At 63.9% G+C, this 16,161-nt stretch overlaps 1 protein-coding gene across 2 annotated transcripts; it reads right to left on the minus strand.

Annotated features, from left to right (window-relative positions):
• Positions 1 to 121: 121 nt before the first annotated feature.
• On the minus strand, positions 122 to 16,022 carry HJURP (Holliday junction recognition protein). Of its 2 annotated transcripts, none has more exons than XM_062193722.1 (9): positions 15,903 to 16,022; positions 14,982 to 15,048; positions 13,329 to 13,384; positions 12,430 to 12,511; positions 10,758 to 10,822; positions 9,589 to 9,681; positions 8,109 to 8,175; positions 4,450 to 5,932; positions 122 to 2,276 (listed from the first exon to the last, which is right to left on the minus strand). In XM_062193722.1, exons 1-9 carry the CDS (start codon positions 15,996 to 15,998, stop codon positions 2,228 to 2,230), a joined length of 2,058 nt encoding a protein of 685 aa, XP_062049706.1. In that variant the 5' UTR covers positions 15,999 to 16,022; the 3' UTR covers positions 122 to 2,227. The 2 variants fall into 2 exon arrangements, with proteins under 2 accessions (XP_062049706.1, XP_062049699.1); XM_062193715.1 differs by having other exon boundaries at positions 12,430 to 12,514.
• Between the last annotated feature and the right edge of the window lie 139 nt (positions 16,023 to 16,161).

Consider the following 16,161-nt stretch of genomic DNA (forward strand, 5'->3'; position numbering starts at 1 on the left):
GTGGTTCCTGGTCCGGACGGGTGGAAACCACCGCGCTAGCGTGCCAGGTCCTCCACAGCCACGCACGCTGTTGTTCACTTTAGTTTGTTTTAAGATAAACTTTGCTTTCCTTGTTTTTCAAATAAATCTCCTTAGCCGTTTGCAGTGCAGCTCCCGTCCACGAGGTGGCTGCACCCAGGGTGTGTGTCACAGCCCCTGCTGGGACCCAAGATCTGTATGCAGAGGGTGCGCCCTCTGCCAGGCACCAAGCAGTCGTCCAGCCTCCGCCCCGGGGGAACCCTGTTCCCAGAGGGAAGGGCAGACGACACACAGCCAGGGTGGGGGTGCTGTGGTGGCCCCGTCGGCCTGGGCTCAACCCAGGAGGGCTTCGTGGGGGAAGCCATGTTTACACGAGGTTTGGCCTACAGTTACCAGGGCACATCTGGGTTGCTGGACCAGGAGCCCAGGGAGGCTGAGTGTACAAAGGAGGCATGAGCCCCACGTGCAGGAAGACTTGTCCCCCACAGAGCAAGCTGTCTGGCTGTCCCCGAGCAGTCACCCAGGACTTCCAGGCTGTCCCCCTACACCTGCTGCAGGCAGTACCAGCGGGGCCATCCATAGGCGACAGCTCCCAGGGACCCGTGAGCTGGTCCCTGCCTGGAGCTAATCAGGGCTGCTGCTAAAAGCCCGATCCCAGGGACACGGCCAGCAACGGTGCCGTGCTGACCGCACACGGGGAGACGGCTGGGCTCTGTGCAGTCTGTCTCAGGGCCTGACCCCGCAGAGCGCCATCAGAGGTGGCACTGCTGATCCCCAGGAGGCAGCGTCTCTTCCATGAGCAGCAGCAGAGCCAGCCCCGCCAGGTGCTGACTGAGCTCTGTGGCCACGTCAACAAAACGCCATCGAGTGAAGCGCACCCCGGACACAAGGAGCCTCCTGCAGCCTCTGAGCTGTGGTTCGCCCAAGTCAGTGACAGGGAGGCAAGCAGGGAAGTGGCGTCCTGAGAGCATGGGCGCCGCCCTGCCATCCGTGCTGTGACCGCTCACAGCCCTGGGAGCCCCTGGGCACTGCAGGCCAGAGCAGCCTGGGCCAGGCCCCGGGGAAGTGAAAAGGCAGTAGGTGGGGAAGCCAAGACACACCTGCTCTGACACACAATTCGCCTCCAGGTGTGTGCCCGAGGACCGGGGCCACCTGTCCCCTTCTGCAGACAACCAGGACAGGGGAGCAGTGTCTCCCTGGAGCTCTGAACACGCGAGACGCCCGCTGGGGCAGCCCCCGGCCCCGGCCCTCCCCCCGTGAGATGCGGACAGAGATGGGAAGCGGAGCACGCAGCCCGGCCGGGGATACTCGGCCCCACCCCAGCACCCCGGGGAAGGATGACGCGGGGAATGCGTGGGCCGGGCTCTCAGCAAGCAGCAGGCCCAGAGGACGGCTAGAGGGCGGGCAGGGCCCCTCCGCCAGCCCCGACTGAGCCAGGCCGTCCTGCTAAAGCCAACCCTGCCGAGAGGTGCGAAGCGTTGGCCGGGTTCTCGGCCATCAGCAGACTGACCCGTGCGTCCCTTACATTCCTAGGGTGGGGTTCTAGCTCCCAGCATACCTGACCTTGCTGGCATCATGACCTTGTTTAAACTCGCAGGACTGTGACCTTGGGAGTGGTTAAGCCACTGGCCTGGGCTCCAGCGATGTTTCAGGAGGCTGAGCTGAGCTGTCCGGTGTCGGCGGAGGTAGCTGTCTTCCCGGAAGCAGGGTCTAATGAGACAGTGCGCTGGACAGTGGCCCGGAGACACTGGGGCTGCGGGGCCCACTTCTTTCCGCTGCCTCTCTGCTCCTGGATGAAGGGCCTCTGGGCTGCGAAATCCCCCCACGGGGAGGACGCGGAGCTCTGGCGCAGCTGCGGCCCCCTTGGCGCTCCCCACGGCAGGGCCTGCGCGGGCTCCGTACCCAGACGACGTCCTCGTGATGTGGGAGGTGGGGCACATGTTGCCAGAAACGTCCCCGTTCAAAGGAAACAGAAAGACAGGTCTCCGAGAGACGTCTGGAGTTTGTTAATTAAGCGACTTTATTTCCATGACTTCATCCCGGGGACCGAGCGTCGTCTCTGACGGAGTGGGTGTTGCCGAAATCTGCTCTAAGGGCAGAAAAACCAACCAGGTTCTCCTGTCTTTGTGATGACAAAGAAAAAGTCACAACCAGAGAGCAAGGGGGACAGCGCTTCACACCACCCGGGCGGAGACGCCGGCTCTGCCTTCTAGCGACAGTCACTCTGCCCGTCCGTCTGGAAAGCCGTGCTCTCGCCTCTGCGGACAGAAAAGACAGAATCCAACTGCAGCCCATCTGACGGGGCCCCCACAGCCAGGCCCCACACAGCCCCCTGCCTTCCGGTCATCCCAGGGTGTGCAGAGAAGTATCTGTGTATTCACTGTAGAAGATGCCCCAAGGAATGAGACAAAAAACCCAACAGCGATCCCCAAACAGGCAGTGCAGCCTGTGGCCCCGTCCCCGGCTCTCCAACGCTGGCCACTCGGGACGAAGAGTGAGACTACACTTCACAGTCCTCGGCTCTCTGCCCGTGTCAACACAGAGGTCCTAAGAGTGATGCTCACTTCCTCACTTACAAGTGGGAGAACCCGCCTGCTCTGCCGACCTCATCCGATGGGAGGGTTCTCTCCACGCGGTGGGCACCGTGGTTAACCTGGTGCTTAAGACCCCGTGTGAGAAGCCGGCATCCCACCGCAGAGGCCTGCGTTGGAGACCAGGTGCCACCTCCACTCCAGCTCCCTGCGACTGCACCTGGTGGGCAGCAGGTGATGGCACAAGTACGCGGGTCACTGGAAGCCACATGGGAGACCCAGACAGCACGAGGACGATCTGGCTCCCTCAGACCGGTCACAGTGGTTTAACATGCTGATGTTGTGCCTTACGATGGCGTCTGGTGCTGGCCACCGAGACCGGCGGTCAAGTTTCAGGGGGATCTGGGTGCCCCCTGCAGGCGCCGGGGTGCCTGCTCACGACACTGACCTGTCTGTATAAGGCTGAGGTCCCGGCCGGCACCGCAGCTCAATAGGCTAATCTTCCGCCTTGCGGTGCCGGCACACCAGGTTCTAGTCCCAATCGGGGCACTGGATTCTGTCCTGGTTGCCCCTCTTCCAGGCCAGCTCTCTGCTATGGCCCGGGAGTGCAGTGGAGGATGGCCCAAGTGCTTGGGCCCTGCACTCCATGGGAGACCAGGAGAAGCACCTAGCTCCCAGCTTCGGATCAGCGTGGTGTGCCAGCCGCAATAGCCATTGGAGGGTGAACCAACGGCAAAGGAAGACCTTTCTTTTTTTTTGACAGGCAGAGTGGATAGTGAGAGAGAGGGACAGAGAGAAAGGTCTTCCTTTTGCCGTTGCTTCACCCTCCAATGGCCGCCGCGGTAGCGTGCTGCGGCCGGCGCACCGCGCTGTTCCGATGGCAGGAGCCAGGTGCTTCTCCTGGTCTCCCATGGGGTGCAGGGCCCAAGGACTTGGGCCATCCTCCACTGCACTCCCTAGCCACAGCAGAGAGCTGGCCTGGAAGAGGGGCAACCGGGACAGGATCGGTGCCCCGACCGGGACTAGAACCCGGTGTGCCGGCGCCGCAAGGCGGAGGATTAGCCTAGTGAGCCGCGGCGCCGGCGAGGAAGACCTTTCTCTTTGTCTCTCTATCCACTATGCCTGTCCAAAAAAAAAAAAAAGCTGAGGTCCCCTCCATGTGGCCTTTGGGCGGAGCAGGTGAAAAGGCACAGGTGACTGCACTGGGGTCAGGTGGGACAGGGCCCGGGGACCCCAGGGCGGGATAACAGTAAAGGAACGGGAGGCTGGGCAGGGGAACAGTGGAGAGACAGCGGGGACAGCGCTCGGCAGTTCTGGGGGCCCAGCGTGGCTCTCTGGGTGGGACTGTCTTCGGTGAAGTCCTGCCTTGGCACTGCTCAAGGCCATTCCCTGAAGAAGGGGCTGGGTGCTGCCCGAGGCTTCCCCCTCCCAGAACCCCTGCAACGCTGGCCGCCGGGCACTCGGCTGGTGGGTTGGTCTTGTAAAGCCCAAGGGGCACAGGAGGGGGCGGGGCAAACGGCCTGGGACCAGCAGCGAGCCCCAGCTCCAGGCGGAGCACTGGCAGAGATGAGGAGCCTGCCCGCGCCGTGCCCAGGGCCGGGCCGCCCTCCTGGGCTCCCCCTCAGAGGGGTTCTGGCCGACAGCAGAGGATGCAGCCTGTTTACTCTGCTGCTGGCGAGCTCACACGTGATGTTATACACACGTGACATCTCAGAACACACGTTTGATGCGTCTCTCTTGTACACACACACGTGTGCACGCGTACACACACTCCTACTGGAAACGCTGGTTTAGAGGAAAGAAAAGAGGGGAGAGAATGCTTGGAAAACAAACACCCAAGAATGTTCTGGAATTTGTCCAAAGGCACATGCAGGTCACCACCGCAGCCACACAAACTCACCTTCTCTTCCCCGCTGGGTGGTCTGGGCCTGGGGAGTCCCAGGAGGCGGCCCAGGGTGTGCGCAGCTGGGGGTCCGGCAGCCTGCGGCGCTTCGCAGGGGACCAGTGGTCCCCCCTGGTGGCTCCAGCAGACGCCCCGTCCTCCGCTGCGCTCAGGCCCAGTGCGCCTTTTCTGGGCCACTGGGCTGACGGCGACAACTTCTGGGACCAGGAGTCCAGGTTCAGTTTTCCTAGGACATCGTCTGTCCGGTGCCGGGCCTGCGCACCTGCCGTGTCTGGAGACGCTGCGACCCGCCGCGGTGACGCGTTGCAGTACTCCCGATGCAGCTTGTCAAACTCTTCTTTAATCTCATCGTAACGATTCCTCCCGCAGCCCAGAGGCTCTGTCCTGGGTCCTGGAACAGCTCTGCCGGGTGACGCCGGCTTCCTAACCAGGCCAGGGCTGCTTCCCGGGACAAGGCTCCTCGCCTGCTGCGGGCGGCCTGGGCTCGGCAGGGGGCTGGGCCCTGCAGGCAAGGGAGAGGGACCGCCCTCTGGCAGGCCTTGGCCTGAGTCCACGGATCTGCCCAGGCGCTCAAAGGCCGCCCTCAACGTCTTGCCCTTCGCTCTCACTGACAGACCTGGCCTGTGGGTTTCGAAGCTCCAGGAACCCCCTGGGCTCACTGGACCGCTGCTGTACAGGCCCACGGCCCAGGAGTCCACGAGGCCCGTGCGGCGGGGCTGTCTGCCGGGGCTCAGGGCGTACTCCCGATGCAGTCTCTCAAATCGGACCCGGATCTCCCTGTAGCGCTCCCCGCGGGGGCCCTGTGGCGTTGCTGGTCCAGAGACGAGCTTCACAGGGGAAATCAGCCACTGTAGCATCCTGAGCCTGCGCTCCCGGCCCAGGGCGCGCACCGCTCCGACGTCCGAGCCTGCCGGAGCCGAGTTCCTCCGTGGCGTCAGCTGCAGCTCCTTCCAGCCCGGATCTGCCGTCTGAACCTGGGATTTGTTGCCTTCAGGACAAGCCCTTTCCAATTTAAAACCCGCCTTACGGCGAGAAACATCGAGTAGGTTCTCGCAGTCTCTCAGTGGTCCCGCGCCCGGCTCCGGCCTCGGCAGGGGTGGGTGCGAGGAGCTCCCCCGGGAACGCCTGCCCGCCTCGCAGTACGTCCTGTTCAGCCTGCTCTTCCACCTGTGCCGCCGCCTGCAGCTCCAGCCTTGAAGCACGGACGCTCTGGTGGAGAGGATGCACGCCGGCTTTGCGCTTAGCAGCCGGCTCATGGAGTGCAGCATCCCCGCGTACAGCTCGCTGATGGTCACGGAGCACACCTCCTCAGCCGCCCAGGACCGGCCGCTCCCGGCCGTCCCCAGGGAGCAGAGGCTGTCGTCTCGGTGTTCCGTGCCCGTGTCCGTGGAGCCAGGATGCAGGGGGCACTGCTCCTGGGGCGACGAGGCCGGCTTAGCTGGGCCCCCGGGACTGCTTCCAGAGACCCCACCATGGCACCCTGGGAGAAACACACATAGTCACACGTCCCTGTGCAGACATCATGGAACTCGAGGCCGGACGGTGCCCTTCTCAAAGCAACAATGATAATCATGACAATGACAATGACAATGACAAGCCCCCAGGTACCGAGAGAGATTTCTTTCCAGGCATCAAAACTAGACTCTTGCCTTCCCACCCCGGGACTGGCTGGAAACACTGCTGCCTGCAAGAGCTCCCTGGAAAGCAGGAGGCGCCGACACATTTCCCGCCAGGCTGGACGGGAGGTGAGCTAAGCATCCCGAATGCACGGCTTCACGCAGCTGTGACTTTTGCAGGATGCGAAATGCTTTATGTATTGGACAAAAAAAAGTGTCACGCTCACTAAGAAGGGGAGAAGAAGGGCGAGAGGTGCCGCCCCTGCAGAGCTCCTTAGCTCTGGACAACCGGCCAGGTGCGCTCGCTTTACTGTGGTGATGATCCACAGGGATGGACATCGAGTCGGGGAGGGGCCGGCGCTGTGGCACAGCGGGCTAGGCCTCCACCTGCAGTGCCGGCATCTCATATGGGCACCGGTTCAAGTCCCGGCTGCTCTACTTCTGATCCAGCTCCCTGCTAATAGCCTGGGAAAGCAGTAAAAGATAGCCCAATCCTTGGGCTCCTGTACCCGTGTGGGAGACCTGGAAGCTCTTGGCTTTGGCCTGGCCTAGCCCCAGCTGTTACGGCCATCGGGGAGTGAACCAGACGATGGAAGACATCTCTCTCTGCCTTTCAAACAAATAAATAAATCCTTAAACAAAAACAAGAACTGATGGGCCCAGCTAAAGGACATGGAGGCCAGCCTGAGGGGCTCCCCAGGCCCAATCCAGGACTGCCGGAGCACTGGACCGGATGCCGTCAACAAAACACGACAGGACCGCCGGAGCACTGGACCGGATACCGTCAACAAAACACGACAGGACTGCTGGAGCATTGGACCGGATGCCGTCAACAAAACACGACAGGACCGCCGGAGCACCGGACCGGATGCCGTCAACAAAACACGACAGGACCGCCGGAGCACCGGACCGGATGCCGTCAACAAAACACGACAGGACTGCTGGAGCATTGGACCGGATGCCGTCAACAAAACACGACAGGACCACCGGAGCACCGGGCCAGATGCCATCAACAAAACACGACAGGACCGCCGGAGCGCTGGAGCACTGGACCGGATGCCATCAACAAAACACGACAGGACCGCCGGAGCACTGGACCGGATGCCATCAACAAAACACGACAGGACCGCCGGAGCACCGGGCCGGATGCCATCAACAAAACACGACGTGAATTTAAAAATGGCCCGCGAGTCCTTACTGATCCTGAGACAGTAAACACCCGAACCTGAGCGTGCAGAGGAGACACAGTGAGGGGACAGCCCTTCTACGCAGAGCAAAGCTGACCACGGAGCCACCAGCCTCGGCCACCATCGCACTGCACGCCCAAACCACTGGTGGAAAAGGCCACCACAGACGGCGCCAGGGCTCTTGAGCAGGCGCCCCCTCAACTAAGCCACCGGACCCAGAGGCCACCAACGATGGGACAGGCTGGCCGGAACCTGCAGGGCTCACAGCACCACCCAGCGAGCACAACCCCAGGCAACAACCAGGCACCTCCACGCCCAGGGCCGCCCTGCAAAATGACAGCCTGGACCGCTCCAGAGAGCCAACGCCGGGAGCTGCTGCGGGCTGGGGGCGATAGCTGAACAGTGAGGGACCCACAACTCGAGCCGCACACACACACACACAGCCACACACACACAGCCACACACACAGCTACACACACAGCCACACACACACAACATACACAGCCACACACACACACAACATACACAGCCACACACACACACAGCCACACACACACAGCCACACACACAGCCACACACACACAGCCACACACACACAGGGCTACGACAGACGGGGCAGGTCCCGCGTCAGTGTCAGTGTTTCGTGTCTACCATATGCTCGGCTTCTTACACTCCCCTAGGGGTGCCCTGTTCTCGGGGTAGTGTGCACGTGGATGTGCTTCCACGTGCACGTGCGCACCGGATGGGAGCCATGATGCAGCCGATGTGACAGCAGGGTCCCTGTGGCGTGCAGGGCAGCCACGCCCACAGCACTGCTCCTGTGCCCGAGTGAAGGGGATGGGGCCACACTCACCAGGGGCAGGCGTGGCCGGCTGGGCCAGGGTCTTGTACGTGTCCTTCCCATCTCCGAGAGCTGCTCTCTGAAATCAAAGCCAACAATCGCGAGAGCTGTCAGCTGCCGAGGCCCTGGGCGCATGGAGCCAGTGCAATGCCTCCCCCAAGGGTGGGGTAAGGAGCTGCTCCCCTTTCAACACACAGCACGCAGCAGCAGGGCGGTGTGGACAAGCACGTGGCTGTGACACTCCTGGCAACATCTAGCAGTCCACATGGCTCCCGGGACTCCCTCCCTCCCACGGGAGGGCTGGTGGCCTCTTCACCGTCCACTGTGACAGCAAGCACCTCACGGCAGCTGGGTGACAGGCAATGACCCCCGGGAGCTGCCCCTAACTCCAGTCCCCTGGCCAGGTCACACAGCAACTGAGAGGACGCCACTTGCTGTGGATGGTGGAGACTGGCCCCTCCAGGACCCGTGGTGCCGCCGTGGCCACAGGCACAGCAGGAGCCTCTGCTGGGAGAGGGGTGCTCTTCACCGTGCCGCAGCCCTGCCTGCCTGCTGGGAGCCGGGGCGTCCTCTGTGGTGTGAATGACGTTGACAGAAGGCAGAAAGCTGAAGAGGTGACCCCTGTGTCCCCTCCACTGTCAGACTCCGTTCTGCGGGTAGAGCTCCCAGAGCAGCTGCAGGGGAACGGGCGCTCAGGCATCCAGGGGCCTCCTCCCTTTCTCACCAGAACACAGACCCAGAGCAGCTGGGACGAGCCGGAGCCCGTCACACCAGGGAAGGGGGGGCTCTGGTCCCTGATTGTGAGCTCCGAGCTGGAGCCCGGAGCCCGGAGCCCCACGCATGGCCCCCAGATTTCTGCAGTGGGCAGCGGAGGGCTCACCCCCAGGGCTCTGACCTCCAGCAGCTGCCACGGTGGTGCTGCCCCAGGGCAGGGCAGGTCTCAGAGCCCGGAGCGTTCTGGCTCTGGAACAGTAGTAACACGGGCACAGCGCGTGCAGGGCACCCTCCGCTTACGGGAGCCGTCCTGGCTCTGAGCAGTGACACGGGCACAGCGCGCGCAGGGCGCCCTCCGCTTACGGGAGCCGTCCTGGCTCCGAGCAGTGACACGGGCACAGCGCGCGCAGGGCGCCCTCCGCTTACGGGAGCCGTCCTGGCTCCGAGCAGTGACACGGGCACAGCGCGCGCAGGGCGCCCTCCGCTTACGGGAGCCGTCCTGGCTCCGAGCAGTGACACGGGCACAGCGCGCGCAGGGCGCCCTCCGCTTACGGGAGCCGTCCTGGCTCCGAGCAGTGACACGGGCACAGCGCGCGCAGGGCGCCCTCCGCTTACGGGAGCCGTCCTGGCTCCGAGCAGTGACACGGGCACAGCGCGCGCAGGGCGCCCTCCGCTTACGGGAGCCGTCCTGGCTCTGAGCAGTGACACGGGCACAGCGCGCGCAGGGCACCCTCCGCTTACGAGCTCAGGGCACACAGTGCTCCAGGCAACACATTACCTCAAAAAACTCCGCGTCTTGCAGCAGTATATCCACTTGGGTCAGATATTTCCTTCTCAACTCAATTTCCAAAGGGCCCTGGGGCGCTGCGGGCTGACAGGAGAGAGGCGGTGTTGAGAAGGCTGACCTGGAGAGCTCTGGACTGCCTGGCAGGCTCAGAACGCAGCTCCCTCCACCGGGCTGTCCTGAGTAACCTCTCCTCCCACCGTGCCCGCAGGTCCAGCCCCTCTGTGCTCCTCTGGCCCAGCGACCTGACCCGAGGTCGGTCACCCAAGTACAGTTTAATAAATAAAAGTCTGGAGAGGTTTATGACAGCGTTACTGGAACAGGAAAACATCCGAAACAACCTCCCGAGAGTTCAGGGCCCAGCACCAGAGTGAGCCCTCTGGCCTGTAAGGAGACCGCGACCAGCACAGGAGGCCAGGGCGGCTGGCTCCACAGCCCTGCTCCGTTCCTGCACCTGCTTGGGCGGAGGCAGGGGTGTGGGATCAGGAGGTACCAGCCACGTTGCTGGGGCAGGGCCAGCATCCCATTCCTTTGGCTGGGGACACTCCGCCTGTCCCCCAGCCCTGCAAGATATTCACAAAGTGCCCACTGACACCCCCCACCCCCTGCTGAGTCACTGCCTCTTCTCCTAAAAGTGCCACGTGGGTGCCTGGGCCACAAGCCTGCACACAAAGCAATCCCATGGTAAAACCAGACGCCAGCTCTCATGGTGTCTGACGGCAGGTGACCAGGGCTGGGAGACGCCTGTGTGCACCCCACCCCCAATCCCGACCCACAGGAAGGCGAGATGGCAGGTGGCCTCTGTGACCCCTGGGGCACAAGGGAGACCACCGTACAAACACTACTGTTGACGTGGTGCCAGCTCCCCGGTCACATGACCTCACGAGGGCCAATCTGGAAGCGCTGGCTAGAACACCTCCTGGTGGGTGACAAGCTCTGGGCAAGAACTCGGACCCTGCATTCAAGCCTGGGAGCTCAGTCCAGGCAGGGGTGCAGCCCCACCTGCGGGGTGGGTCACCCCACATCACTTAGAGCCACGGAAACCAGGCTGCCACAGGCCAGCCGGAGAGGGAGGCACGTGCTGCCTCAGGGGGCCTCAAGGGGGAGCCAGAGAACGAGGAGAGGCCTCAGGCCGCCTGCCGTCCCCAGCACACAGCTCTCACCACCACAGCCCGGGCAGCCGCAGCCTCCCGCTCCGGAGACGCATCCACGTCGCTGCCTTGGGAGCCTGGAAGGAAGGAAGTCGACGTCAGAGCTGCGGGGAGCCTGCGTGCTCCGCTCCAGGACGGTGCCTGTGTCGCCTGGAGGATGTGAAAACCTCACTGCCTCGGGAGCGGCCCCAGGATGAGGACGGGGCCACGCGTGGCCAGGAAGGCCGAGGAGCTGGATTTGGGTTTCACTTCGTTTTCAGAGAACTTCGACAGTCACAGCTAGTTGTGGACACCGTGGCTCCCGAGTGAGCAGTCTGAAAAATCCACACACCTACGGATTTACAGAGCTCCAATGTGGCTTAATCCAGTAACGAGAGATCGATCACCCATGAACACCCAGCTCCTTCAGGGTCTTCCCTCTACTCTCAGAGCACCGGTCTATGCTGTGGTGCAGGCGGGGCGCGGGGCACGGGGGCTGGGCAGGGGCGGGGGCTGGGCAGGGGGGCAGGGGCTGCAGGCAGCAGGCGGCAGGTGTCTTAGGGTCCGGTACAAGCTGCCTGCCGGTCAAAGGGAAGACCCGGTGTGCGAAGCCTTCATCAAAGCGGGGTCTCTTCTGGCTGGGGGCAGTGAGGAGTGGGGGGCTGGAAAGGCACCAGACTCTGGACCCTGGCCTTTGCCAAGAGAGCACAGGGAAGAAAGTGTCTGGATTCCCACAGGGGTCCCTGGGGCACGGGAGCCGAGGCAGGGACAGCAGCCGGCTCGACCAGGTGGCATCAAAGGCTCAGGATGGCGATGCCCTGACTCAGGACTTGGGACCCAGCGTACTGAGGACAGTGGCGGTGGACGTGCACCGCAGGAAGAACCTGAGGGTGGGCGAGCCTAGGGTCTGGACAGGAAGGACTCAAACAGCCCCAACGAGCGGCCTGGGCCGGAGGCAAAAGTCAGCACGGGTGGGTGGGAGCCGCGACCCTGCGAGAGGCGGGGACCTGCAGGGCGCAGAGCTCGCAGGCCAGGGCCAGGACTCCCAGATGTTTCAAATGCCACCGAGGGGGAGGGGAGACACAGCCAGAACGGCACGCGGGTCTGGGAACCTCACGCGGAGCTCAGCTTCACTGGCCTCACAGAAGCCAGAGGGGCCGGGGCGGAAATCACACAGCGAGGGCTGCGAAGGGACCCGGACAGAGGGCGGTGGTGAGGAGGGGACAGACGGGGCTGGGGGGGGGGGCGCCTCCTCTAACACCCGGGCGTGTTTGAACACATCCAGAAGAGAGGAGGAAGACAGAACAGAGGGGTGCTGCAAGGACCCCAGGGCGGGTGGGGCAGGGCCCAGGCAGAGACCCCTGAGGGCAGGGCGCCGGCGAGGGGCGGGGTGCTGGGGAGGGAGGCAGAGGCAGCTTTGCTGCCGAACCAAGGGCAAACCCGGACTCCTACGAAATCTCGATTGCTTTATTTGTTCACGGCTCTGTGAGCGCCACTTACGTGCCAAGCACCACGGACGCACCTGTGGGCTGGGCTCCCTACCCGCCAGGAGCCCGGGGGCAGGCCCGGGCACTTTAGGATGTTGAGTTCCTAAGATGCATCCTGGAAAAAGTAAAACCCTCAACAGTGAAGAACCCAGACTTTAAACTGTGCGGCAGGCACGGAGCAGCCTGCTGACCCTGCTGCTACCAGAGGCGACACTCACCGGCTTCCTGGCCCCGTGTGCTGTCCAGGGAGACCTCATGACCTTGGGACGCGGTCTGCAGGGGGCTGTCGCTCCTCCTCACCTGCTGGAGGCACACTTGTCAATCATAAACAATCCCCCGGTAACCCCGAGGGGACCAGAGCTTCACCGGGCTCCCTGTGCGTCCCCTTTAAAGAAAGCCCCAGAGCTCCTCAAGACATTTATTTGTTTTGATTTTATCTGAAAGGCAGAGTCAAAGGGAGAGGTTTTCCATCCGCTCGTTCACTCCCCAAATGCCCGCAACAGCCGAGGCTGGACCAGGATGAGCCAGAACTCCAGTCTCCCACGGGGCTGGTGGGGCTCCGGAGCACAGAGCCATCACCCGCTGCCTGCTGGGCTGCGTATCAGCAGGAAGCCGGATCGGAAGCAGAGCAGCCAGGACTTGAGCCAGGCGTCAAACAGGAGCTTCACCGCTGAGCCAAACGCTCAGCCCAGACAAGATGTTTCCTTTGAGTCCTGGCTGCTCCTCTTCCAGTCCAGCTCTCTGCTGTGGCCTGGGAGAGCAGTGGAAGATGGCCCAAGTGCTTGGCCCCTGCACCCACATGGGAGACCCAGAAGAAGGTCCTGGCTCCTGGCTTCTGTCTGGCACAGCTCGGCTGTTGTGGCCACTTGGGAGTGAACCAGCAGCTGAAGACCTCTCTCTGTCTCCACCTCGAATTCTGTCTTTCAAATGAATAAAATAAATCTTAAAAAACAGAACAAAACAAACAAGAACAGCCACAGGCAATGTGGTGAGGCTGGGGAAGCCGGGTGGGTGCTCGGCTGCACCCACCCGCGGGGCTGCCGCGGCACCTCCCGTGCTCCCTGCCGGCAGGGCCACCCCCCACCCCGCAGCACGGCCATCATCGGACATCAGATACCTGGGCTTGTGCCTCGCTTCCTTCCGTCATTAATCGTCCACCCCACATCCGCCGTCCTTCAAAGAGAAACCAGGCGACGTGAGTAGCCCGCGTGCTGACACCACCCGCGTGCACAGGCAGCCAAGCCACGTCCCTGACCTCCCGCCCATCTCTCTGGGGCTAAAGGGTTTTGTTTTAAATCCACATTAGGGAAACTTGTCATTAACGGTCCTTCTACCTGGGAGGGAGCAGCTTGTCAAACCACATCACCTAAACCTAAACAGGGAGCAGAGCCATGGGAGGGGCCCTTTAACACAGACACAGGTGTCACACCCGCGGGAGGGTGACGCTGACGCCCCAAGGTCACCCTCCCGCCGTGGGGAGCTGAGCGGTTTGGGGGGTGGTGGTGCTGGATTCGTTCCACACGTGGCCCAAGCCCGGCAGTAACAGATCTGCGGTTCAAGGACGCTGTCCTGCCTGCCACTGCCCGGCGACTCAGTGAGCCGGGACAGCCGTCAGCGACAAGGGCACACACGCACCGCGTGTTCTAAGCCCTTTCCAAGTGTACCTGCAGTGCGCACACACAGCTCATCCACAGGCGGGGGAAGTTCCTGTAACTCTCCCAGGCCACCTGCCCGCGTGCTGGGGCCAGGGCGTGCCCTGGACCCGGCCACCTGGGCTGAGTCAAACCAAGGCTTTGCCACGCTTGCGAAGTCACCCAGGGCAAGTTGCTTAACCTCTCTGTGCGGCGTCCACGTTAAACACCGAGCATTCCGGCAACAGTGCCTGCCTCTCCAGGGCACGCGTGACCGGCTACGACTTCCCTGCTGTCCACCCAGCGATCCTGCGGCACTGGCAGCTCCATCTGCCCCGTGACTCCCTGCAATCAGGAGTTCCCGCCACGGGGAGCTTCCGCCACCAGGTACCTGCACGGGCTCTGCCGTTCAGCGAGCATCGCTGCAGAACAAGCAACTGAACAGGGGCTGTGCCATGACATCAACTCTAGCCCGTCAGGAACACAGACCCAGGGGCCCGCCCTGCGGCTCAGTGGGTTAAAGCCCCAGCCTGCAGCGCCGGTTCAAGTCCCGGCTGCTCCACTTCCGATCCTGCTCCCTGCTGATGCTCCTGGGAAAGCAGCAGAGGATGGACCAAGTGCCTGGGCCCCTGCACCCCCGTGGGAGACCTGGAGGAAGCTCCTGGCTTCGATCTGGCTCAGTCCTGGCTGTTGCGACCGTTTGGGGAGCAAACCAGTGGGTGAAAGATCTCTCTCCTTCTCTCTGTAACTGTCTTTCAAATAAATAAATAAAACTTTAAAAAAGAGAGAGAGAGAAGAAACAGGAACCCACTGAGGAGCACCCGGCAGGTGCTCCGGGCCCCACCTCCGGCCCCACCCCAGGCCAGGTGTCCCCAGCAGCTCGGCAGGTGACCCCCCGAGACTGAAGCAGCGCTAGGCCCTCAGGGCAACAGGGGAGACTTCTCAGCTGCTCCGAGAGCTGCCCAGGGACACCCTGTGGCCCCCACACACCGGGCCTGCCTGGGGTCCCCAGAAACTATTTTACCTAATCCTGATGGGATTAAGTAATTCCTGAGCCCGAGTGATGCTCCCCGGGGAACGGGGCTGACTTTCCTGCGACCCCAGACCTAGAAGGCTCAGAGAAGGGGTGGGGGCCCTACCCTGGGGCGTCTCGTAGGTCAGCGTCGCCATCTCCACCAGCGGGTCGTCCTCGAAGGGCTGGCTGTACTGTGGAGAGGAAGGGGCCTCCCGTCAGGCCCCGGGGCCGCCGGGGACCCTGGCCCACGCGGAGCAGGTGCAGTGCCCCCAGCCCCGCCTGTGCTCACCCTTCCCGGCAGCCGGGCCCCACCAGCCCTCGCCCCGCAGCTGCACCCCCAGGCCTGTCTCTCGGCGCTGCGCACCCCGGCCTCGCCCCTCCCCCACCTGCCCCCCATTCCGTGGGCCGAGCCCCCAGCCCCGCCTGCGCTCTCCCTTCCCGGCACCCCGGCCCCCCCAGCCCTCGCCCCGCAGCTGCACCCCCAGGCCTGCCTCTCGGCGCTGCGCACCCCAGCCTCGCCCCTCCCCCGCCTGCCCCCCACTCCGGGGGCCGAGCCCCCAGCCCCGCCTGTACTCACCCTTCCCGGCACCCGGGCCCCCCCAGCCCTCGCCCCGCAGCTGCACCCCCAGGCCTGCCTCTCGGCGCTGCGCACCCCAGCCTCGCCCCTCCCCCGCCTGCCCCCCACTCCGGGGGCCGAGCCCCCAGCCCCGCCTGTACTCACCCTTCCCGGCACCCGGGCCCCACCAGCCCTCGCCCCGCAGCTGCACCCCCAGGCCTGTCTCTCGGCGCTGCGCACCCCGGCCTTGCCCCTCCCCCGCCTGCCCCCATTCCGGGGGCCGAGCCCCCAGCCCCGCCTGCGCTCTCCCTTCCCGGCGCCCCGGCCCCACCAGCCCTCGCCCCGCAGCTGCACCCCCAGGCCTGCCTCTCGGCGCTGCGCACCCCAGCCTCGCCCCTCCCCCGCCTGCCCCCCACTACGGGAGCCGAGCCCCCAGCCCCGCCTGCAGCCCCCCGCCCTCCCGAACGCCGGCCACTCGCCCAGCCGCACCTTCTCTATCAGCCGCTGCATGCGCCTCTGGAAGCGGCGGCGGCTGTCCCCAAGCTTCCGCAGCAGCGCGTCCTCGCCCAGCTCCTGGCGCCCCATGTCGCGCACCCGGCCCAGCCACGACTCCGGCTCCGAGCCAGGCCCCAGGTCCCCGCGCGCCGCTCAAATAGGAAACCCCGCCCCGCCTGCTCGCCCCTAGAGTCTCCATTGGCTGGAGCGAGGAGGCCGGGCTCTGATTGGGCCTTTCAAAAATGAGCCACGC

Source organism: Lepus europaeus, chromosome 1, assembly GCF_033115175.1.
Source record: "Lepus europaeus isolate LE1 chromosome 1, mLepTim1.pri, whole genome shotgun sequence".
Lineage (NCBI taxonomy): Eukaryota > Metazoa > Chordata > Mammalia > Lagomorpha > Leporidae > Lepus > Lepus europaeus.